Below are 25,051 nucleotides of genomic sequence, written 5' to 3'. Positions count from 1 at the left end.
CTATGTGAGATGTAAAAGGAGAGTTCAATTGCCTTCTGCATAAGCCATCCAATGTGGGGAGAGAAATGGGGACCTCTGTAAGAGCAGCCAGCACCCTTAACTACTGAGCTCCCTCTCCAGCCCCACAAGGAGTCTGCGACAAGCACAGTAGTAGATGTTTCAGACGGCTTCCTCCTTGCCCAAAACCAGATTGTAAGAAAATTCAATGAGATCATGGAAATGCTACACAGTAAATTGAGGCCAGCAGCCCATAGCCACACAACCTTACCTGGGAATCCTGCAGCCACAATCCCCCTAGGCAGCCTGTCCACCCCAACCCTCGATCTTGACAAACCATAACAAAATTCATGCTTGTTTGAGGTCATTAGATTTTGGGGTCACACATACACGGTCCCTGGGCTCTATACCTAAGCGGGCTTCATCCGGGTTTCTTTGCCAATCCTTGCTCCCACTGCCCAGGCCCACCCACCGCCGCAGACAGAGCACTCCAGCCTGCTGGTAAAGTGTTGCTGTTGGGTTTCGTTTGGCTGGTTGTGTGTACACAGTGTATACAAGGTGAGTTGTACAGCGCCGAGTAAGAAGAGCAGGAGGTCAACGAGAGGAGGGAAGAGGGCAGGAGGGGGCAGGGCCGGGGCAGAGAGAGGCATTAAAAAATAGAACCACATTGAGAAGACAAAGGGAAGCAGGGCGGAGGGCGGGGGAGACAGATCGCTGTAGAAAAGGAACAGGAGGGTATGTACCCTACCCCGCCCCTACCCCGGGTATGTACAATAAATAAGATTAAAAATAATTAACAAGATGTTTGGCCCCTCCCACCCAACACCACACGCCCTTGGGGAGCAGCCTTTAGTAAAGATGTTGGCCCGGAGGGGGAGCTTGGAGGGGAGAGGGGGTTCCCCGGTTCTCTCAAGCCGCCCTGCCTCCCTCAACCATACATAGAATTTTCCTATACATTATGTACACGGTGGAGGGGCAGGGGCGATGGCCGTGTTGGGGGGGCTGGGCCAGGGGACAGGGCAAGTGTTACTAAATAGACATTTATACATATATATAAATAATTTCTCTGTACACGAATGGGGGAGGGTGTGAAAGGGAGTAGAGGGGGCTGTGTGGACACACCCTGGCTGAGGACGACCCCTTCCCTCCTGGCAGCAAGGGAGCCTAGGAGTCAGCTCCAGAGGACAGTTCTGTCCAGTTCTCAGTTCATGGAGGAGGTGTCCCCCTCGCCAGGCAGGGTGTGGTCACCCACAGCGGCTGTGGGCCTGTGCTTGGGCCAGCAGGTCACTGAAGGAGTCGAACAGCTGTTCTAGCCATGGCTGGTTCCTCATGCACTGCTGGACTACCTCCTCTTGACCCAGGTCCTCAGCACCACCCTCGATGGCCAGGGTCTGCGGGGAAGGAAGGTGAAGCTGTGTGGGAAGAAATGGCTAGGGAAGATGGCTAGGGAAGGGATGGGACCAGGACTGAGGAGGAAGGCTGGAGTTCCTGACCACAAGAGGACTGAGGAGCCGGGCTGGTGCTCACCTGGTCTCGGCAGCGCAGAAACGTGTGGTATTTGTAGTGGTGCAGAGAGTGGTAAAGGGTGTAGTACCCCGACTTCTCCAGCTCCACCTTGAACTCCTGCGGACAGAGGAGCACGTGCTCATACGCTCTGGCCAGCACCCCTCCTCCTGCGCTTACCCCTCCCAGGCCAAGAGTCCTACCTGGGCCCGCACAACGCTTCTCTTGAGCTTGCTGAGCGTCTTTCGGTTATAGGGCTCCCCTGCAGGCCGCAGCCGCACAGCTCCCTCTTCGGGGGAGCCTTCTCCAGTCTGCTCCACCTGCAGCTGTGGGAACGTGTGCAGGGCATCCTGCGGGAAGCCAAAGGGTCAGGGGCCACCTCCCTGGACCTGACCTGCCATTCAACTCCAGCACTCAGATCACGTAGGCCTCACTATCCTGCCTGTGATCCTAGCATGGCCTCAAATCTCACAAGTGCCACATTCTACCCACCATTCTGCGCTCTACGGAATGGAGCTCTGTTCTCGAAGACGTCCCAGGTTCAGTTTCTAGCACCCACCCGGAACGGCTCACAACTGCAGATGTGGTCTCCAGCTGAATTCAAGATTCATACACACACACACACACACACACACACACACACACACACACACACACACACACACACACACACACACACACGCACGCACACGCACACACGCACACACACAAAAACACACCCCTAAAAATTATGCACTCTAATTCACTGTACCAGCCTCATCTATCCCTGGAACTATGCAAACCAGGTTGCTGAACACCGACCCAGAAGTAGGGAGGCAGCCTAGTACTAACCCCTGAGTTTTCTCTCTTCTCTTTTTCATAAAAAGACAGAACCCTCACTATTTGACCTGGCTGACCTTAAACCCACAGAGACTCACATGCCTTTACCTTCCAAGTACTGAGGCTGTAGGAATGTGCCACCACACAGCTCCTTTTTTAATCTTGTGACATGGCCTCGTTAAGTTGTCCAAGATGGCTCTGAGTTTTGATTCTCCTGCCCCAACCTCCCAAAGAACTGGGGTGACAAATATCTGTGTACTCTCTCTTTTTTTTTCCCCCCTCCGGAGCCAAGGACTGAACTCAGGGCCTTGAGCTTGCTAGGCAAGCGCTCTACCACTGAGCTAAATCCCCAACCCTGGGGTGACAGGTATATGCAAGCCTATTCTACACAGCAAGTTCTAATATAGCCAAGGCTACCTAGTAAGACCCAGTCTCCACAAAACCAAATCAAACCAAACCAAAAAAACCCTAAACAACACATTAACCAGAATCCTCAGAAGCAGACAAACTTTATACTTTTTTAAAGTCAGACTGACATCTTGCCAGGAGCTCCAAGACAACCTGCTATATTCTATCCCAGAATTCTCAACGACAATCTAAATACTCCAAACAGGACCAGCCTCCCGTGTTTACAGCTGGAAGAGTATCAGGCACCCACCATGTCTGGATAAGCCCGTGCTGAGGATGGAACCCAAGGCCTGAGCACGCTACCAAGTGAGCCGAATTCCCAGACCCTGACATCAGGATTAGAGTCCTCAGCACATCAGCACTGTACCTCAAGATTCTCAGGGTGGCCCTGGGGTGTACCATCCAGCATGAGGGGCCATTCCAGAGGGCAGGAATGAGCCCAGGATATGACAGCTGTGTCTCATAGGGAGACAGGAGATGGGTGATAGGGTGGCCAGACAAAAAAGCCTCAGGCCCAAGCCTGCTCTATTAACGTTCCCTGTGGGGCTGCTGGGAAGCCAGGGGCCTCGCCAGCTTAGCTCTCATCTTCTCCAGACGGAGCTGAGGACAGCAATGACCCTGTGATGATTCCCCTCCTGATCCCTGCTCTAGGGAAGGTACTCAAGTAACCTCGGCACTGACTACCCACAGTCTCCACACCTGATCTGGGCCCCATGCAACCCACTCAGCCCCCAAGCACCTGCAGCGCTGGGCTCAGTGACAGCCGCTTCAGGACCTTTTTCTTGTGCTCATTGAGGAGGCCGTCAATCTTCCGCATGGGTGGAAGATAGAGTTCATCTGCAAGAGCAGGGGTGTTGGCAGACAGCAGCTCCCATGAACAGGGTTTGTCTGGGGTCCCCAAATCCCCTTCTCCCCAAGACCACAGAGTCCAGGAGCACAGTTCCTTCCCAGGTCCCAGCTTTCCTCTCAAAGGGCTAAGTGCCCAGCGCTCAGCCCTAGACCCTAACCCTCCACCCGGCCCCAACCCTCAGCCTCAGGAAGCCAGCACCCACCCATAACTCCATATCCCTCCTCTGATCCAGGCTTCCTTCCTGGTCCAGCTCACCATGTGTGTCTTCCAGGGCCTGGATCATGTCTGGGTCCAGGGCTGTGCTCACCAGCATCTCCACATAGCTCCTGTACATCTCCCGCATGGCCCGTGTCTTCAGCAGCCGTCCTGGAACTGCCCGCTCTGGGGAGAGACGGGACAGACTCATTCAGAGGTTACCATGCAGCAGACGCTACTTCCAATGGTAAGGACTCACGGCGCAAACCCTAGCTAGGAGGGCACAGGGGAGCCTCTGCTGAGGATGCCGTGATGACTGAGCTCAGAGAACGACGTGGCTTAGCTTGTCCAGGCTGGAATGATAGATACACTCAAGATCCCAAGAGCAGAGTGACAAGAACGGCAACTCCTCAGGGCCAGGGAAGTGGGCCTAATTCAGTATGGCCCCATGAGAACCTATCGAAACCAAAACACTGAATCAAGACAGAGACCAGTCGGGCTGGAGAGATGGCTCAGTGGTTAAGGGCACCGACTGCTCTTCCAGAGGTCCTGAGTTCAATTCCCAGCAATCACATGGTGGCTCACAACCATCTGTAATGGGATCCGATGCCCTCTTCTATTGTGTCTGAAGACAGCTACAGTGTACTCATATGCATAAAATAAATATTAAAAAAAAAAAAAAAAAAAAAGAGACCAGTCGAGAATGGTGGTGCACACCTGTGATCCCAGCACTTTGGAGGCAGAGGCAGGGAGAGCTCTGTTGAGTTCAAAGCCAGCCAGAGCTACACAGTGAGACACAGTTGAAGCAAACGTACCAAAACGGAGGTCAGAGGTCAGGATTAGCTTAACTGGTAGAGCGCTGATCTAGAACACACCAACAAAGCCTGGCTTCTATGCCCAGCACCACGGCGTGAGGTACGCTTGTGATGGGAGAGGTGGAGGCAGTACAGCGCAAGTGCAAGAGTTACCCACAAGTCCGTAGCCAGTTACAAGGCAGTCTGAGCTACATAAGACCATCTCAACAAAAAAGAAAAGAGAAAAAAAAGGAGGGAGAGGGAGCGAGAGAACTACTTTCACAGCTGATACAGACAAGCTGAAGACATTACACTGGGGGTGGAGATGGCTGAGTGGTTAGAAGCACCAATAGCCCAAGAGGACCCAGCACCACGTGGTACTTCACAACCATCTGCACTAGGTCTTAGAGATCCAACACCTTCTTCTCCACTGCGCCAGGTATACACATGGCGCACAGACATACCCGCAAAAGACAGACACGCAAAATGAATGGGCATCTCCTGCAGTCCTCACAATTCACAAGCAGGTATGTCAGACATGTTAGCCATTTAGAGCCAAATGGTGCAAGAGAGAAAGCACATGCCAAAGCCAGGAGAATAGGGCTTTGTTGTTGTTGTTATTTTTGAGACAAGACAACAAGCTTGTGTAGACAGGCCAACCCTCTAAACTCATGGCAATCCTCCTGCCCCATAGGGCGGTCATCATGCTGAGCATTAGGGACACAGCAGAACATCCAGCTGACACAGAGCTCTTGTGGTGCCAACTCTAGGCAAGATTCTCCCTCAGGAGCTACCTGAGGCCAACTTGACAGGCAAGGTCAGGAAAGAAAAGGTTCTGCCTTTCTCGGGGTCACATGAGCACCGCTGTCTGGGCCCAGGACATCTGTCACAGGCCTAAGAACTAACCTGTCATGAACCAAAACCACCCATCAGTGAACATAAAGGGTGTCACAGGCTCCATGGGAGTGAACGCTGGCCCAGCCGCAGCAGGTCGCCCAGCCACGCAGGTGCTCCCACCCGAAGTCTGCTTCCTCATCTGTCTGCATATGGTGTTTAAGTTTTATTTGTTTACTTATAAATTCTGTAACTCTGATTTACTCTGCAGTACAGGAGATTCAAACACTGAGTTACAGCTTGGTTCTAGTTTACTTTGGAAGTTTATTTTGCCTGTTTCTTTGGTCTTTTTCCCTTGAGACCGAGTCTTCCTATATAGCCCTGGAACTGGAACTCGCACTGTAGACCCAGGCTGGCCTCGAACCCAAAGACCCATCTGCCTCTCTAGTGCTGGGATTAAAGGCGTCTGCCTCCACCGCCTGAATTCAACATGGTTGTTTATTTTTTACTTTGTCTTGTGAGATGGGATCTTGAGCTGAACGGGCTGCAGCTCAGACTGGTTCTGAATCTCCCAAAGTCCTCGGCTGCTTTTTAGCAGGATGAGGCCTCTGCCAGGAGGCCTGGCCTCTACATGGAGTTACAGCCTCTACCTCTTATGGCTGCCCTGGAAATGGAACAACGTACTAAGGCCTTAGCAGACACATACCGGTTACACAGGGAAGTGACTGTTAACGGCTAGTTCCTGCCATTACTGGGGAGTCCCCTTCCATTTGGGAGGCTACCCACGGCCCTCAAGCTGCTATCACCCTGTACCCTCAAAGCCAGTGTTCCCTCCCCCACATGACCCCCTATGCCCGCAGCTGCTGGAACCTACCATCCTCGCTGGGTGCGCCAGGGGAGGACTCGGAGTCTGATGAGCTGCACCCAGGGCCATCACCCGCTGAGGCATTGCCCACTGCCTCCTTCAGCCACTTCTTCCTTTTCTTTGGAGGCGGCTCAGCCTTGACCTTCGAGGGCCTGGCTTTGGGCAGCCGGGAGGTGGTGGACTGCCCTGTGGCTAGGCTCCGGTCAGTCCGCATTTGCCGCCCACTGGTGGCCCGTTCGCTCCGCAAAGGCCGATCACCACCACGGGTTACCCTCTCTTTCTCCTTCTCCTTCTCCTTCTCTGCAGGTCGGGGTGGGGATGGCTTCTCTGGGGCAGGGGGCTCGGGTACAGTAGGCTCAGGTGTTGGCTCTGGAGGCTTCTCTGACGTCATCTTCTCAGGGGTCTCAGGCTTAGGAGGTGGGGCTGGGACCTTAGAGGGAGGTGCAGAATTGCCCCCAACAGGGGTAGGGCCCTTGGTCTGACCAGACCGTCTGGAAAAGGACAAGAGAGGTTGTCATCAGCAAGCTGGAGACCCCACCCCCACGCTCTGAGACCCTGAATGTTCACAATCACCTCCTTTTGGGTGGGTGGGTAGGTCACTGCTCGCCCTACCTCTCTAAGCCTCTCTCCTCCTTCCTTCCTCTGGTTCCGCACCTCTCTGGATAGACCTGCCTACCTCTCTGGGTTCCTGCTGCCTGCCTCTCTGGGACTGCATCCCCTACCATGGGTCTTTCTCCTTCTGCCAGGAGTGTCTCCTGGCTCTATTTCCCTCAGGAAAAGCTCCATCTCCTGCATGTGAAGCCAGCTTCACACCTTCCCCTCAGGTACCCTACCACTGTCAGTACCTGACTGGCAGTGGGGGCCGGTGCCAGGGTTTCCGAGCGCACACCCTCACATAATCCTTCTTGTTGACATTCTCCAAGAACTTCACATAGAGGCGCTGGTACCGGTTTTTTGCATCCCCAAAATAACCCAGATACTGTGGAGAGAGCAAAGGCTGTGAGAGCCAGCATGTGTTACCAACCCACCTCCATGCCCTGGGTCATGCAGAGATTGAGCACTCGCTCCCCACCCCCCAAATCCACACCCCCACACATTGGCTTACATTACTGGTAGCACAAAACTGCCTCTGGCCATCCTTGATCTCCGGAGTGAACTTCTGCAGAAGGGCCTTCTGGACACGCCAGATGGGTGGGGGCTCCCGGCCAGTCTGCAGGGCCAGCTGAGGAGGAAGAGACCAAGGAGACCTACAAGGTTACCCTCACCCCTGCCCTGCTGGAGACTTCGTCGCTCACACCTCTAATCCCAGCTGAGGCAGGAGGATTGCTGGTTAAGAGAGCTTCCTGTTCTTTCAAGTTCAGTTCCCAGCACACATGTTAAGACAGGTCCCAAATGCCCGTAACTCTAGCTGGCCTCCAAGGGCCTGCACACACATAACCTACACTTACAAAGACATATACGTTAAAAAGAATAAAATAAAACAAACCTTTAGAGAAGCAAAAGACAAATCGACCCCTTATTTTAGGGACACGGCCTGATGGTACCATCTAGCAACTAGGAAGAAGGCTCGTCCATAAACCAGATTTGCTAGGAGGCTGACATTTGACTTCCAGTCTCCAAAGCCGTGAGCAAGACATATGTTCTGTTTATAGCCACAAGCTATCTAGGCTCCTGAAGTGCAGTACCATAGTCGGAAGGAGACAGTGACAACTGCAAAGCTTTCCACGAGGCACTCAGAGCACAGGCAGCAAGTCGCACAAGGAAAACACGGGGAGCATCAGCTCCGCCTCTTAGGAGGCTGAGGCAGGACTAAGGAATGAAAGCCAGCCTTGGATACACAGCAAGGCACTATCTCAGAGAGGAGAGTTCAGGGGATAGAGTTGAACGGCAGGGCGCCTACCTACATCCTGCAGTAAGGAGTTAGGGGCGTGGCTCAAAGATAAAGTGCCTGCCTAAAATCCTCCCAGTGAGGCTGGGATGTGACTCACTCTGCCACACGTGCAGCACCACACGAAGTACCACAGAGACAGGCAGACCTCGAGCTCACAGAGATCTGCCCATCTCTGCCTCCTAAGGGCTGGGATTAAAGGCGTTTGTCACTACTGCCTGGCCTGGGCTGCCCTCTTGACCCTCTTGGCATTCTCTGACATCCTCCGTCCCAGTGTTTTAGCACGAGGATCCCAGTGCACAGCCATCTGACCTGCACACAAGAAGAGGACCACAGAGGAGATAAACACAGGAACAAAACACTCAAGAACCCAAAGAGGCAGGTGTGGTTCTGCATGCCTGCAATTTCCAGCATTTTGGGAATCTGAGGAAGAAGACTGACTTGAGGCTAGCCTGGGTTACAGATTGAGACCCAAAAATGCTTCCTGAAGCTGGGCCTGGTGGCTCACACTTTTAATTCCAGCACCGGGGAGGCACAGGCAGGAGGATCTCTGGGAGTTCGAGGCTAGCCTGGTCTACAGAGTGACACCAAGGGCTGTCACATGTGACAGGGCGAGACAGCCATGGGTGACACAAGAATGCAGAAATGAATGAAATGTGGCTACTGCATTCAGAGATTACAGATCAAGTGATCAAATAGAATTCAGATGGTAACCCCAATTGATTAGTCATGTCCTCCTTTTAACTGTGCTCAGAAGTATCAAGATCGGGGCTGGGGATTTAGCTCAGTGGTAGAGCGCTTACCTAGGAAGCGCAAGGCCCTGGGTTCGATCCCCAGCTCCGAAAAAAAAAAAAAAAAAAAAAAAAAAAAAAAAAAAAAAAAAGAAGTATCAAGGGGCTGGGGATTTAGCTCAGTGGTAGAGCGCTTACCTAGGAAGCGCAAGGCCCTGGTTCGGTCCCCAGCTCCAAAAAAGAAAAAAAAAAAAAAAAAAAGTATCAAGATCTATTGGTAATGTCTGCTTTGAGTACCAGTACTATACGGGTATATGCGTGTCAAACCATGCACTCTTAGCGTGGTGAAATCTGTTTCTGCACCCTCATTTTTTTATGGCTCCTGAATCAGTATATGCATGTAAAGGAGTTCTAACAACTTGCTCAATAGGACGCAGAGAGAGAGATACAGAAGGAATGCAGGTACCCCAAACCCAGTTTTCTTCTGAGCTCCCAGATGACATCACAGGCTAGGTCAGAAGTACCCCCCCCCCCCGAAAACAAGTGTACTTCAGACCACATCTGCTCAACTCCAAAATACTCCCTGGACTCCAAACACAGCCTTTCCCCTGACAAGGAAACGCTGTGTTTGTGTCCTCTCTCCTCCATCCTTGCCCCACAGGGCATCAGACCTCTCCAAGTTTGCAGTCACATCGCAGACTTTCTGAGCCTATGGGTACACGCCCCCACAGGCTTTCTTGCCCAATCGATGAACGTGAACACAGAACTCACTGTTCCGGTTCTTCAGAGACTTCCTGGAAGCCCTTTTGGGGTTTGTCACCAGGCACCAACCTATCTCCCTATCTGCCCTTCTGTTCTTTTCCAACTCAGGCTTTTGGTCTTCCTCCAAAACGCCCTTTCTTCGGTATTGTTTTTTGTTAACATGTCTATGAGTGGGAACGAGCACCCGAGAGCAGTACCCACGGAGTCCATGAGAGGGCAAGAAACTGCCCCGGTGCTGGAATTATCTGTGGTTGTAAAGAACCCAAGAGAACTCAAGTGAACTCCAAGATCACTGACACTCCTAATCACTAAGCCATCTCCACAGCTCACTCTTCGGGAGTGACCCCGGAAATCACAACCTTCTCTTCTCCCCACTCTTTAAGGCCAGTACTTCCAGGCTCTCTTCTTATCAATCATATAACCAACCCCACCCAGCGACTGACTAGGAAGTCGCCCATCTCACGGACCGCCATACTGAGATGGTCAGCTCACTGCAGGACACCTGACTTTAACAGCCAACAGGCAGGCCAATCACTGATCTCCATCTTGGTACCCAAGGATGAGTGGACCAATCTGATTCTCTCCTAAGAATGTGGCCCACGAATGATAAGCCAAACACGTGCTGCTGCTAGCGACAGGAATGTGAGCAGGTGAGCTACACACGCCCAGGGATGGTATTTAAGGAGAAAGGTCAGCTGGGTCCAGTGACCTGGAACTCTCTACGTAGCCAAGTCAGCCTCCAACTTGTGGCAATCTTGTCTCAGATGCCTAAGGACAGGGATTATAGGATGAGCCACCGTGCCTTAATTTGCAAGAAAATGTCTTGTGGGGCTGGAGAGATGGCTCAGCGGTTAAGAGCACCCGACTGCTCTTCCAGAGGTCATGAGTTCAATTCCCAGCAACCACATGGTGGCTCACAACCATCTGTAAAGAGATCCGATGCCCTCTTCTGGTGTATCAGAAGACAGCTACAGTGTACTTATATATAATAAATAAAATCTTTAAAAAAAAAAAAAAAAAAAAGAAAATGTCTTGTGTGCCGGAGTTCAAAGCCACTCAGAGCAACGACGATTACGAAGAAACAAAATCGAAGAGATCCCACCAACAGGAAGGCAGTCACGGACAGTGGTGGCCAACACTGCTCGTTAGGCCTGCAACTTACCCCTCAGTTACCTTCTTCAGCTCCCTGCTGACCAAGGGCCGGGCCAGCAAAAACTACATCTCCAAGAACAGCCATCCTCTCAGCCCTGGTACCCAAGTCCTCCACATTCCCAGTCCCACTCATGGTCCAGCCTCTCCCACTAGCATTTCTGCAAATCTGCCCCACTCCTCACATGGGGCCTTGCAAAGGCCATTCCTCTCAGATGACTGTCACGACCTCCACAAAGGCTGGGCTGTAGTATCATTTTTCTGTTACAGACAATGAGCCTAGAGCAGCCGGTGACCATCCAATTTGCAAGCCAGTTTACCCACACAGCTTTTCTTGTCGCTTGGTTGAGTTTCTTCTTGGTTTTTCAAGACAGGGTTTCTCTGTGCAACCCTCGCTGTCCTGGAACTCAGTCTGTGGACCAGGCTGGACTCCTGAGTGCTGGGATGATTAAAGGCGAATGCCACACCACCACCAGGGTCCAGCTCCACACAGCTCTTCAACACTTGAAGCCAACTCATTTAACCAGCACCTCACATTAATAAAGTATACGAGGGGAGTCTGAAGACTCAGAGCACAGAAAAGAATGCACGCCATCTTACCAACCCTTCACTTAGCCCAAGGAAACGTCGCCAACACGTCGGAAGAATGCAAACTTCCCCGGAGAGGCTTAAGACATTTGACTTAAATGAAATGTATACAAATGGCTCCTTTCACCGGAATTTTCTAATACTTGTGGAAATAAGGAAGTTTAAAATGCCATTTCACAGACCGAGGGTGCACCTCAGCAGGAGAGGCCCTGCCTAGAGTCCCGTCTCGAAGGACTGGGATGCAACTCAAGGGTCGAATTCCCCAGTGAAGGTTCCAGAAATGGAACTCAAGCCATCAGATTCTGAGACAGGCGCCTTTACCTCATGACCCATCTCACTGGCCCTAATTTTTTTAAGACTTCAACAATAAATAAAATTCATCTATATGTGTACACACGCAGGCACCAAGGCACACCTATGGAGGCTGGACCACAACTCGCAGGAAGACCCGTCTTTTCCTTCCGCCTTGTTGAGTGCTTGTGAGGGATCAAACTCCGGTCCGGAACAGGTACCGTCACCCCCTGAGCTTTGTTGCTGGCCCGGAACTCACAAATTAAGCGAGTCTGACTGGCCAACAAGCCCCCAAGGAATCCACGGGTCTCTACCTCCTAAGCATGGGGATTCCAAGTAGATCCCACCACCGAGGGCTTGTGGGATGGAGCTCAGTCGGGTCCCCATACCTGCAAGGAGACTTTTGCTTCATTTGAAATCACATCTGCCCCGGGCCAGCCTCAACTCTGTGATGTAGCTGAGGCTGACCTCAGACTCCTAACTACTGGTTCCACTTGCCAAGCACTGGAAGTCATGGGCTTAATCCAGGACATTCCTGCCTCAGCCTCAAAACGACACTGCCCAGACGACCGGGGGTGGGGGTGGGGTGGGGTGGGGGAATGCCAGAAAGAGGATCGTGGCAAAGCCTGACGACACTCGACCTCTGTATTTTACGGAGTGTTTGTCAAGCCTTGTAGAAAAAGCCAGCCCAAGACCACAGCAACATGTCCAACATTCCCACTGTGTGGGAGCCACAATCACTGACAAGGACAGGCCAGGTCACTGGAACACACATCAATACACACGAGGGAGAAGCTCCTGTCATCAGCCGTGGCTGAGAAAACTGAGACTGGGGATGACAAGATGGCAGCCCAGCTACTTAGCAGAGGTATAACGGAGTCTAATAAACCGTCCCAAGGCAGGACACACCTATCTCGCTCACCTCTAGGAGTCCCTGACACCAATAGGAGGTACAGGGCCTCAGGGCTCTGTGCCCCCTAACGAAGCTCACACTCGAGTAGTATTTTAAGCATCTGAGTCCTCGCCTGGCCCCTTCCCTTCCCACACCAGCTGGCCAGTAGTATCAGATGGATGACCGTGGCTCCTGTCCCAGTGCAGGTCAGTGAATGGGCCCCTTCCAAAGGCCCATTGGCCTTTCTGGCCTGTAAGATGGGGCTAGAGAAGCCACTGCTTTGAACCCTATTCACCAGGGTTAGAAAACAGGGCCGGAGAAGTGTAGAAAGCTTGCAGTCTGCCTCGACTACGCACCTGGTGAGGCTCAGGCCAGCCTCCGGAACGCAGTGAGACCTTGCCTGTACTGAGTGCCTTAAACTCCTAGTACTAAAAAACAAAGACAAGACAAGACAAAACAAAACAAACAAACAAACAAACAAACAAACAAAAACAAAAAAATCCACCCAACTGTTAGGTCCACCTCTCAAAAGAGTCTTAAGGAATAATGGTTTTTGTACTTGTCATGAATTCAATCTACTACCCATATGGACTGCAGAAAGAAACAGCCGAGACTCAAGACATACAATGTGCACTAAGGCACCGGTTAGTCCCACAACTGACATGCCTCCCAGCCTCCCAGGGCCAACCACAGAGAGATGGCAGCCAGCCAAGCGCCAGGTCTGGAACCTCTGCCATGTCCTATCACGGACAGAATCAGATTCTTTTTTTTTTTTCTCTTTTCTTCTTTTTCCTTTTTTCTTTTCTTCTTTTTTTTTTTGAGCTGGGGACTGAACCCAGGGCCTTGCGCTTACTAGGCAAGCGCTCTACCACTGAGCTAAATCCCCAACCCGAGAATCAGATTCTTGACCAACCTCTCACTGGGTACTCTACACAAGCATTTTACTGCTGGATCATTAGGATCCTCTTAATCCTGACTCAGCCAGATAAGCCTATGAACCAAACATCCTAGAAGAGGCCACCCAAACTTTTTTGGGACAAAGTAAGCAGGAACTTGGTTTACTGGTTTATACTGTTAGTTATTTATAGTTTCGCTCTACCACTGGGGTGGGAAAATCGCCCACAGATGATATGCTGCTGATAAATATTTATTTACAAAACCAGAAGCCAGACATGGTGGTGCACACCTTTAGTCCCAAAACTCGGAAGACAGAGGCAGGCAGATCTCTGTGAGTTCGAAGCCAGCCTGGTCTACATGATGAGTTCCAGGACAGACAGAGCTCTGCAGAGATCCCGTCTCAAAGAAAAACAAACAGAAAAACAAAACTGGACTGGACCAAGCATGGTGTCCATCTACAGTACCATATCCCCAAAACAGGCAAGACTGCTGCATGTTCGAGACCACCCTAACCTACCTGTGAGACACAGGCCAGGGAGGAATCAAAGTAACCTCTGCCTCCAGGGCGGAGGGTCTCTGTCAACAAGTGATGTATTACCACCGAGCTGGAGCCCCGCTTTTTCTGTCTTCACTTCTTCACTATTATTTTCCAGGCTGGCTTTCAATCTACTCTGTAGCATAGGAAGGTCTTGGACTTAGGACCTCCTGTAACAACCCCAGGAAACCTGGGAAGGCAGGCTGATGCCAGCAGGGCCAGAGCTACATCAAGAATGTAAATCCTAGCCAGGCAGCGGTGGGGCACCCCTTTAATCCCAGCACTTGGGAAGCAAAGACACACGGAGCTCTGAGTGCTGATCGGAGGCCAGTCTGAGTCTTATCTACAGAGTCAGTTCCAGGACAGTCGGAGCCACACAGAGAAACCCTTTCCAAACCAAACCAAACCAAACCAAACCAAACCAAACCAAACCAAACCAAACCAAACCAAGAAACCTCAGCCTGCCACTCAGCGAGCGCCCTTAAGCAAGTATCCGTTACACCACCTACAAGTTAGGCATAACCGCATCAGGCTGATGGCGGATATGTAAACGGGAAAGAATACAGGCTCCGACTGGATCCCCCCTGACTCTAAGTCCCCAAGAAATGGAATTACCAAGTGACTAATTTTTTTTTCTTTTTTTCGGAGCGGGGGACCGAACCCAGGGCCTTGTGCTTGCTAGGCAAGCGCTCTCTACCACTGAGCTAAATCCCCAACCCCCCGAGTGACTAATTTTGAACCCTCAATGCTGTAACTGCCCTGCCAGGCAAGATGTGCCCACTGGCATATTAGCGGCATGAAGATTACGGGGCAACTAACTGCTCCCAATGGATTCCTTGCATATGAGAGAATTAATGTCTGGCCCTATAAATCAAGAGTCCAGGGCTTGGGCTGGAGAGATGGCTCAGCGGTTAAGAGCAAACTGCTCTTCAGGAAGTCCTGAGTTCAATTCCCAGCAACCACATGGTGGCTCACAACCATCTATAATGAGATCTGCCCGGTTCTGGTGTGTCTGAAGACAGCTACAGTGTACTTGCCAGAGGAACCTCTCTCTGCCGTGGCAGAACTCAATGCGGACTAATACCTGGTAAAAGGGCTGAAGGATCCTCAGCCCTAAACAGTACATTTCTATCAAGTTCATGAAGGCTTGGGGGACATCACGGAAGAGGGGGCAGGATGAAGGAAAGCAAGTGTCCTCACTTCAGGCAGCCAAGTGAGACAACCCAAAAGCAGCCTAGCAAGCCCACTGGGTGACTCTTCGGCCTCCGCCCCTACCCAGACTGGCCCGTCACTCGCCAGCTGCTCAGTCGGTGGCTCAGAGACTTTGTCAGGCTCCATCTGGGGACAATGCTAAGGCTCACCTTGAGGGAGGGTATGTCCTCCGCACGAATGACGAACTCATCCCGCTCTCGGAAGATGCCCTCTCCGCCACTCTCCCCAGCCTCCTCATCCGTCTCCCCGCACACAGCTGCTGTCTCCTGCTTCTTGGCCAGGTGCAAAGGCCGAGCATCTGGGGGTTCAGGGTCCTCTGGAGACGGGGCAGCAGGCTCCTCTGGAGGGGCAACTGGTGGGACAGTTGTGGGTGCTGGCGGGGGCGGTGGAGGTGGTGAGGGCAGCGCTGGTGGAGGCGGTGGCTGTGGTGGTGGAGGTGAGCTAGCCACAGGAGTCACCAGTGGGGCAGGTGAGGGCAAGGCTGGAACTGGGGGTGGGGGTGGAGGTGGGGCCGGCTGAGGTGTTGGGGCAGGAGGCGGAGTAGGTGGGGGCTTCTCCTCCAACAGCGGGGGCTCTAAGAGAGAGGGGGGAGAGAGAGTCATCAGATCTATTGCCATTCATTGACCATGTAGCCCAGGCTGGCCTTTGAACCCTGACTTTCCTGCTTCAATCTAAGAGCTAGTTAGAATGACAGTCATGTGTCACTATTCCTGGCTGGCTCTACTAACCTTACAGATCCTGTGTCCCTAATGGCAACTTAGCCCTCAGTCTACCTACAAAGCCACATGTGTCCTTACTAAGGGTAGAGAGCAAAGACAGACATGGCTCTCCTGTAGAAGTCCCACTTCTTGGTCCAGTACTGGGTCCTTCTGTGAGACCGCAAGCGTAGCTCCAGCAATTACCTGGGACTCTTGAAACCCATCTCATTCCCCAGTGCCATTGTCGGTGCTGAGCTGTCTCCCCAAGCCCTTGTAGCTCTTGTCTAACTCCTAACTCCATATCCTGATGCCTCCTTACTCCGAGCGCTCTAGCAAGCCTCCCAAGTCCTCATTCCCTCCTGGGATACTCCTGCCTTTTTACAAGCCCCTCCCTGGTCTCCTCCATCAGCTATTTGATTTTCTAATGCCACAGACATTTGCCTAGTTACGTGTACGTGTGTGTGTGTGTGTGTGTGTGTGTGTGTGTGTGTGTGTGTGTGTGTGTGTGTGCGCGCGCGAGTGTGTGCAGACCATGTATGTGTGCAGACCATGTATGTACAGGGGCCTACGGAAGCAGGAGAGGGTACCAGATGCCCTGGAACGGGAATTATGGGCGGTTAGTTGGATGCGGGAGCTGGGAACTGAACCTGGGTCCTCTACAAGAGCAGTAAGCGGGGTTGAGGATTTAGCTCAGCGGTAGAGCACTTCCCTAGCAAGCGCAAGGCCCTGGGTTTGGTCCCCAGCTCCAAAAAAAAAAAAGGAAAAGAAAGAGCAGTAAGCACTCTTAGCCACCAAGCCATCTCTCCAGTACCCCTAACTACTTTTACTAGTAATAGAACTCGAGTTTTTCACTCGCTAGGAAAACCTAATTAGGACTCACCAGGAATCCCTTTGCTGGTGGATTCTACACAGAACTCTACCTCCTCTGAGCCACACCCCCAGTGCCTCACTGGGGGATTCTAGGTAGGGGCTACCACTGAGTCCAGCTCACGGCTTACTCTTCAAAGCACTTCTACAGGCCTCACAATCATTAACGGTTCCTTAAATCTCCCTTGTTACCCCTTTAGCTGGACCTGCCACTTATACCCTAGTCTCTCCCCAGCATCCTCGAGGGCCCAGTACTAGGCCCTGCGATTCCCTGCTGAACCTCTGAGCTCATTAAAAGATGTTTCTCTAAGCAGTGGTGGTACACTTTTTTTTTTTTTTGGTTCTTTTTTTCGGAGCTGGGGACCGAACCCAGGGCCTTGCGCTTCCTAGGTAGCGCTCTATCACTGAGCTAAATCCCCAGCCCCATGTGGTACACTTTTAAACCTAGCACTCGGGAGGAATGTGGATCTGCGAGTTCAAGGCCAGCCTGGTCACAAAGTGAGTTTCAGGACACAGTGAAAGGGAAAAAGTGTGGTCACCTCTGTCAAGTGTGGTTTTCTATACAACAGGAAAAATCCTTTAAGTAGTGTATAACTTAAACAACTTTATCTGCGGACTCCAATAAGCCCCACCCTGTTCCCCAGACCACCTTCTGAGAACTCACCAGGCGTGCCATTGCTGTTGGTGCTGGGCAGACTTGGGAGAGGGGGTGGACCGGAGGCTGTAGGTCCAGTGTCTAGAGGCGGCTCCTCCGGTGTGGACGTGTCCTTAGGCCCTGTGAGGGGTGGATCGTCCAGGGCCGAGATGGCTGAGGAAATGCTCTCCTGCAGGTCTCGGTTCTTGGCCACGGAGTCTTCTTCGTCCGAGGAGAAGGAGGGCAGCGTCTCTAGGTTGCGCTTCAGCTCTTCGTCCAGCCGCTTGCAGGGCGAAGGGCAGCCAAGCCCCAGCCCCTCGCTCTCCGCAGCCTCTAAGGCACCTCCCAGGCCAAAAGGACCAGAAGGTGCCGGGTGCGGCACAGTGGGCACGGTGGGTGGTGGGGGCTGCAGGCCTCGGGTGGGCACAGAGGCTGGCACGCTCTTAGGGGGGCTTAGCGGTGGCGTCAGGCCAGCTTGGTAGACTGGTGGGTGCCGCTTGCCTGACTTGAGAAAGTCAAGGAAGGAAGCCATGAAGCCTGACTTCATCTCCGGCTGTTTCTCCTCTACCTCCTTGATCTTGGCCTCAATCTTCTCCCGGGTCAGGTTGGAATCCAGGCTGTTGTGGTCTACACCCGAGATGACATCGTTGGAAGGTGCTCCCAGACCCTCACCGACCTTGGGCACAGACAGCTTGATCTAGACATGGGGAGAGCAAAGTGTCATGGTCCAGGGGCCCAGCCTCCAGGCCTCCTTCCTCAGATCCAGGGATTCGCCTTGGAGTTTCCCATCCCACCTCACTTTAGACCACCTCCAAATTCCTGCAACCAGTCTGTAGAGTCTTAGATTTCAACACAACTGACTGTACTTAAGAGACAGGAGACCAGGCCAACAGTCCCTTCACACAGGATCTGAATGCCAGCCCATCCCCCACCCCCTCTATGCACAAGACTTTAGAGCCTGGGTCCTGACACCCCGTCTTGTCAAGAGCGTCACATTACATTTTATCTTACGGAAACACCGGAACTCTACCTAGGTGACGCTCTGGTGCTTTTTAATGAGATAACCACAACTCTGACGCCGAGGGCATCTGACACCTTCAATCTCAGACAGTCCAGCCCAACCCCTCCCACACCCAGTCCCCCTCACCTTAAGCGGCTTCAGGGGCTCCAACCGGGTACCTCCCATTTCCTCAGCCTTCCTGCCTCTGCCCCGGCCCCGGCCCCGAGGTTTCTTGGCCCCGTCAGTGGTTATGGAGGCTGAGGCTGGACCTGCCATGGCAGGGCCCTCCAGTGGACGAATCCTGGGCCTTCCCCTGGGTCGGGGAGGGCCGTCTCTCTTTGCCTTGGTGGGTTTGCGGCCACGACGACGAGGGCCATCAGGACCAGGGTTGGGTGGGCAGAAGTCTATATCTCCCAGCGGTGAGAGGGCCGGCCGGGAGCGACAACTAGACACCAGGTCGGGCAGACGCCTCGGGTTTAGGCGGATATCTGCGGGTACGTCGGCTTTGTCCTCATCGGCCTCAAACTCGTACTCCTGCGCATACAGCTTCTTGGGTGTCTGGAAGGGGGGATCTCGGCGGCGTAGCAGGTGGAAAGAGGACGTCTTCAGCAGCTTCTTTGGCTTGGTTGAGCAGAAGATGGGCGAGGTGAGGCCACCCTTGGGCTCAGAGACGGGTGGTGGCGGCGGCGGCGGCGGAGGGGGAGGTGGGGGCGCCGACTGGTGTGGCCCGCTCTGGATCAGGCCCAGTGGCTCTGCGTTGACTGTGGAGGGAAGCTCGGGCGGTTTGTTGGGGTCCAGACCCAGGCCTGGAGTCTCTGGTCCGGTTCCAGACGCCCGGCCTCCACAGTAGGGGCCATAGGGATCGTAAGCAGTGGGACCAGGGGGTGGACCAGCACCAGTTTTAGGGTCTCCATCATCTTCGGTCTGTCCAGCCTTGCCATAGTCATCGGCTGCCCCTCCACCAAACATCTCCTCCATGGTGGGGAAAAAGCTCCGCTCCTCATCCTGAAGCAATGAGTCGGGGAAGCAGATAGACGTGAGGGGTACGAACCGCGGTGCCTTGGTCCCTTGAGGGCTGGGGCTTCGGTAGGCGCCTGTAGGATCCTTGCCCTCTGGGTTAGGTGGTCCCACACCGGTATCCCCAGGCCCTGGTGGCAATGGTTCCAGGGCCCCAAGTAGTTCTTGCATGGCTCCAGGAGGTTCCAGGCTTTCCTCAGGTCGTAAGCGAGGACTTGGGGCTGTGGGTTCCAGGCCATGACCGCGAAGGTGGGCTTCAAGCTGCAGAGGCATAGGTGGTGGGGGTGGGGGCGGCGGCGGCTGGGGAGCCCCATCCCGGGTGCCTGGCTCGAGGAGGTGAACGCCGACTTTGGGGGCACTGGATGAGGGGCTGGGGGCATGGCTGAGCACAGAAGGGAGCAGCTGGGGAGGAGGTGGAGGCAGCACCATTGGAAGGTCAGGACCTCCAGCCTCCAAGAGGAGGCCGTGGGGCGTTGGCTGGGTTGCCTGGGCCGTGGGTGGTGGGGGAGGTGGGCTCTTCTGCAAGAAGGCTCCGAGCTCCTTGGCACCGGCTCCATAGTGAACAACTGAGGTGGCTAGCCCCTCAGGAGTTTCGCCGCCCCGCTCTGGCCCCTTTTTCTTGTCCTTCATCCTCCCCAGGCCCAGCTCCAGGGCGGCCGTGGCACCCTCGTCCAGACTGGCACTAGTCCTGATGACGCTTTGCAGGTGGTACCTCTGGGGATCTTCCTTGGCTAATTCGTAGGGTGTGCCTGGCGGTCCTCCGGCTCCACCACTGCCCCCAAGTCCCTTGGAGGCATCAGCAGGCCCATCCTCACCCACCAAGCCATCTGCCCCTGAGGTCCGAGGTGGGCTGGGTGCCTGAAGCAGGTGCTGAATCAGAAATTCTTCATCTTCCGTGCGCTCAGCGGCAGCACCACCAGGGCCGGCGAGCAGCTCGGAGCCGTCACCTTTTCCCTTGTAGCCACCGGCTCCAGCTGCATAGCTGCTAGCTCCGGGGGGTGCCAGGAATGGAGCCGAAGCTAAGACTGAACTTAAGTATTTGCCAGGGGCTCCTGGAGAGCCAACGCCAGGAGGGCGGCCAGTAGCAGGCGGTGACTGGAGGGGTCGGATAATGTGAGATGGGCTGGCCTCCCCACCACCTCCCAGAGAACTGGGTCCCCAGCCACCTCCATGGCCCGAGAGAGCAGGGGAGTGACCAGTACTGTAGCTGAGGGAAGGGCTGGCTGTGGGGAGCCCCTGTGAATGGGCAGCTGGCCCTGGGTAAGGCTCACTCTGTACCCCATAGAGCTGACCCTGAAGCTGGTCTGGAGAGTAACTCTGACAGGTAGCCAGGCCAGGAGGTGGGGGACCACTGGGGGGCTGAGGGGGACCCCCAGAATAGTTAGGGCCTTTGCTCAAGTCCTGTGCTTGACCCCCTCCAAATCCCTGCCCATAGGCCTGGGGTCCCAGAAGCCCTTGGGGCTGGCCAGGAGAATAGGCCTGGCTCCCAGCCCCACCAGCCCCAGAGGCTTTCCCAGTGGCGTAAGCAGCTGCTGGTCCACCCAGGCTCTGACACTTGGGTGTGGCGGTGGATCGAGGTGGTGGGGGTCTGGTGGCACCCCCTGTAGCTGGTCCATAACCTCCCTTACTCGTCTTATAACCAGGGGACTGGATGATAGGGCGGTACCCACCACCACCCGCAGCTGCACCTCCCCCAGCCGTCTCCGGGCCTGCAGCCCGGCCAGCTGCTCCAGCTGTGGCCCCACTAGGCCCACCCTTGCTAGGTTCTCCAGCCCCTGGAGAGGGTTCCCCACCTCCCAGAGGGCTGCAAGCCAAGCTGGCCCGGTGGCCCATTGAGGGATAGCTGCCTCCACAGCTCAGATAGTGCTGCAGGGAATGGGCTGGTGGTGGGGGCGGTGGGGGCTGGGCACTGGCAGGCCGCTGATAGTGTTTGATGACCGTGTCCTGTCGGGGCAGGGCCCGCTCCGGCGGTGGACCCGGGGCAGCACCCGAGAAGTTGTAGAGCTGAGGGGAAGATGGCTCGGCAGCTGTGGCAGCAGAAGAAGAAGCCAGCAGATTGAACTGAGTCGGGAGGTGGCGGGGAGGTGGAGGTGGATCTGGGGGACCAGGACGGTAAGGGGGAGTCTGAGCAGGACCAAGGCCGGCAGGCCCCAAGACACCACCCCCTGCCAGGCGCTCAAAACCCAATGAAGAGGGCACTGTAGGAGCCTGGGAGGGCTTCAGGTGGAGCACATCATGGGGGGACAAGAGCCCATTAGCAGGAGGACTGAAGGGTGGATCCTGGAGGCTGAGGGATGAGGGCACTGGGAAGGGGCGGCTGCCGAAGGAAGCCGGGTGCTGGTAGGCAGACAGGGCAGAGGAAGACGGGAAGGTGCTGGAACCTGGGAGGGCACCAGAGATGAAGAGTTCCGTGGGGCCCGGTGTGTGCATGGCTAGGGATGAAGGAGAAGACCATTGGTCAGAGTGGACCAGGAGACAGCCCTTCTCCAGCCCGCTGGGAGCAGCACTTACCTGTCTGCCAGGAAGGACTTCGGAACTGGGAAAGGAGTGAGGAGGCGGAAGGGCCAGGCTGGGGGCCCCGGGACTCCAGGGCCGAGATGAGGTTCATGACGGAGGCGTCGGGCCCTGCTGAGCCCGCGTGGTGGAGGCCAGTGTCAAAAAGTCCAGAGAGGCCTGACAATGGACAAGTCAACAAGTCAGCCAGGTAGGGGGTGGTGGTTTGGTCAGGGAAAGCACTACACAGTGCAGAAGAGGACTGGAGGGAGGAGCCAAAGACAAGCAAAGGGACGCAGTGCCTTTCAACTCAGCTTCCAGGAGGCTGAGGCAGGGGGATCAGACCTTCAGAGACAATCTGAGTAACTCCATGAGACACTATTGCACTTACTAAAATAAACGGAAGGAAGGGGTAGGGGAGGAAGGGAAAAGGCTATGGAAGGCTCCGGGTTGGATTTCCAGCACAGAAGTACCAAACGAAAGTCAAAAAAGAAAAAAAAAAAAAAAAAAAAGGCAAGAGGCAGAAAACAGGGATGGGACAAGGAGATCCGGGGCAGACTGGTTTAAAAATCAGAGGTGTGCGCAGCAAGGACAAGGTGGTGGATGAGGTTACTCTAAGCAAACAGAAGGAGGGCCAAAGAATTGGAGCCAATAGGGAAGAAAAAGGAGCCAACCAGCCAAGAGAATCCCACTGGGAAAGAAAGGGCTGGGGGTGGGCTGCAGGGAGAGGAAAAGCCTGGAAGAGAAGGTGGGATTTGGGGGCCCCTGATGGGTAGCAGCCAATAGGAGACAAAGGGCGGAGCCATGAAGCACCTAACGAATCCGGCATGAAATAAAGCCTCCGAGGCAACCAATCACAGGAGAAGTGGCAAAAAGAGGTCCAGGACCCAGAGCAAGGCCAATTAGCAGGGGCGGAACTTTCAACAACCAATCAGATGTCTTAAAGGGCAGACCAGCCCCAGCCCTCCAGGATGGGAGCCCATACCTGCAGGGTGGTGGTTGGTGGCATAGCTTTGTAGTGGGTGGGGGGCAGCGTAGGCCTGGCGATGCAAGATGTCGGTTTCTGGGTGGGAAGTCCGGGAGCTGCCGTAGACCAAGCTGGGAGCAAGGGAGAGATGTCAGAATATCCTCTCAAGCTATCCTCTGAGAAGGGGGCTAGGAAGAACTTCCCAACTGACTGAAGAACCCTGAGATAACACTAGGGAACACAGTTATCCCATGGGGTGGGGTGGGGGCGGCAAAAAACGATGCTATTCTGGACACTTAGGAGTCCCACGTTTGCAAACACGGACATGCGGGGACACACTGGGGACGAAGGAAGTCAGGGGAAGCGGCTACAACAGTCAACATGAAAGGTGTGATCCTGCCTTGTAGTATACTACTCCCCCACCACAACAGAACCGAAGGTCCAACACTGCAAGGGCACATGGACAAACCAAGACCCGCTGAAACAGCACAGACCCTGAGTTAGGAAAGGAATCCAGCCAGGCCAGGAGCAGGAGGTAGCTTGTGTCCCAAATGGCTAGGGGAGAAAGTGGGGAGGGGACAGGACCAGGGAAAGTCCCAGGTACAAGTACTGACACGAATTCATTGCATCCCCAGAGGCTGAGGTTCAAGTGCACCGGCCTAAGCAAAGTCAGGTGCGTGTACAAACAGTTCAATTCACCCGTGGGGAGGAAAAGGTCCCGAGTGTGAAGTCCCACTCTAAAAATTTGTACACGCTGGGGAAAGCCAAGTGTTGAGGGGGAGGAGAGTGAAGGGCAGGTGAAGAGTGAGGACACACGACACAGATTAAACTGCGAGAGGCAAATTCACGGGTGAACGGACACGCGGCTAGCCACGCATGCACAGGGCCCACGCTCACACGCGCAAACACAAACGGGGAAAAGATACGACTCTATCCCAGAAAGGGCCCAAATCCGTGGCCTTGGACCAGAGGGCAAATAGCGCGCCATCAACCAGGATTCATAGCTTTGAGAAAGGTGGGGAGCAGAAGGGGGCGTGTCCCTAAGCTCAGGACCCCCCCAACACACAGAATCCTAGTTTAAGAAGGGGGCGGGGCCCCTTGCCCACTCTGCGCGGGGAATTTCTTGGAGGGGGGAGGGCCTGAGTGGCCCAGCCTCCAGCAGCCCCGGAACAATAGGACCTGGGAGGGGGTGCGCGCCCCCCAGGTCTGCGAGCTAATTCTCCTTTCCTCCCACCTTTGCAGTTGCAGAGCTAGGGGTACCCGGGGGGAGGGGTCAGCAAGCCGGGAATCTAAAGATGGGGGGCAAGTCCAGGCCTTGCTTCAGCAACCCTTCCCATCTTCCCAAGGCCTTCCCGGTTCGAATTTGTTTTTGCGCCTTGCCTGCTTCGTTTCTCTCTTTTGCAAGCCGGAGCTGGCTTTGGCGGAGTTTGCAATTTGCAAACTGGGGCGGCGGCGTTGTTACAAACCCAAAGAAGGCCGCTCCCTTGCAAAAACCGGAGGGGGAGTTGGCGATGCACGCGTTGCCGAGCGGGCCCCAGGCCCAGGCCAGGCAGGAATCCCCCACCTCTTAGCCCGTTTCTCTAGGTCCCCCTCAGCTTCTTACCTAGCTTTCGCTGACCTCTCGTAACTCCATCCCGCCCCGGCGCCGAGCGGGTCCCCGAAGCCGGCGCTGGGGTAGTTCCTGTCCATGAATTGGCCGCGGTGGAAATTGGGGGGAGGGGGAGGGAGGGGGAAAGGAGGGGGAGCGCGCGCGCTCTCCTCCGCCGCCGCTCCCTCCGCTGCTTTTTTTCCTCCCTTTCTCTTTTTTTTTCTTTGCGGCCACCGAAGGCCCGGGAAGGCCCCGGGCGGGGGAGGGAGGGGGCAGGGACGGAGGGGCGGGCAAAGGAGGGGTGCAGCCGCTGAGCCAAGGAGGGGGGGTTCCCCCTGGAGGAGGGAAAGGGGGGAGGAGGGACCCCGCTGTCTCCGCCTTTGCCCCGGCGCTTGCAAGAGAGAAGGGGGAAGCGCGCTCGGGAGGGGGCGTCCCGGACGGCCCCGGAGTGGGTGCGGGCGCTGGGTGCTCGCTCTTTCGCCGCCGCCGCCGCCGCCTCCTCCTCCTCTGCGTTCACGGTGCAGCCATCTTTGCACAAGGCGGCTGGGGAGGGGGAGGGAAGGGGGCGGGCGGCGGG

At 54.7% G+C, this 25,051-nt stretch overlaps 1 protein-coding gene across 1 annotated transcript; it reads right to left on the bottom strand.

Moving 5' to 3' along the window:
* Positions 1-355: 355 nt before the first annotated feature.
* Prr12 (proline rich 12) lies at positions 356-25,037 on the bottom strand. The gene is made up of 14 exons (XM_032893683.1): positions 24,490-25,037; positions 22,905-23,017; positions 21,938-22,099; positions 18,557-21,858; positions 17,440-18,106; positions 15,360-15,784; positions 7,371-7,487; positions 7,111-7,244; positions 6,275-6,756; positions 3,833-3,958; positions 3,467-3,564; positions 1,704-1,850; positions 1,525-1,620; positions 356-1,388 (listed from the first exon to the last, which is right to left on the bottom strand). Exons 1-14 carry the CDS (start codon positions 24,573-24,575, stop codon positions 1,242-1,244), a joined length of 6,102 nt encoding a protein of 2,033 aa, XP_032749574.1. The 5' UTR covers positions 24,576-25,037; the 3' UTR covers positions 356-1,241.
* Positions 25,038-25,051: the final 14 nt, after the last annotated feature.

The sequence above is a fragment of the Rattus rattus genome, chromosome 2, assembly GCF_011064425.1.
Source record: "Rattus rattus isolate New Zealand chromosome 2, Rrattus_CSIRO_v1, whole genome shotgun sequence".
Classification (NCBI taxonomy): Eukaryota; Metazoa; Chordata; class Mammalia; order Rodentia; family Muridae; genus Rattus; species Rattus rattus.
The sequence above is the reverse complement of the archived record's forward strand: the minus strand, read 5'-3'. Positions and strand labels throughout refer to the sequence as shown.

Coding starts and splice junctions, on each gene's coding strand:
- Prr12 (XM_032893683.1), bottom strand. CDS start 24,575: ATGGACAGGAACTACCCCAGCGCCGGCTTCGGGGACCCGCTCGGCGCC. Junction 7,488..15,359: donor AGGACATACCCTCCCTCAAG/GTGAGCCTTAGC, acceptor CTTCCTCCTCAG/CTGGCCCTGCAGACTGGCCG. Junction 6,757..7,110: donor CGGCCCCCACTGCCAGTCAG/GTACTGACAGTG, acceptor GTCCTTTTCCAG/ACGGTCTGGTCAGACCAAGG.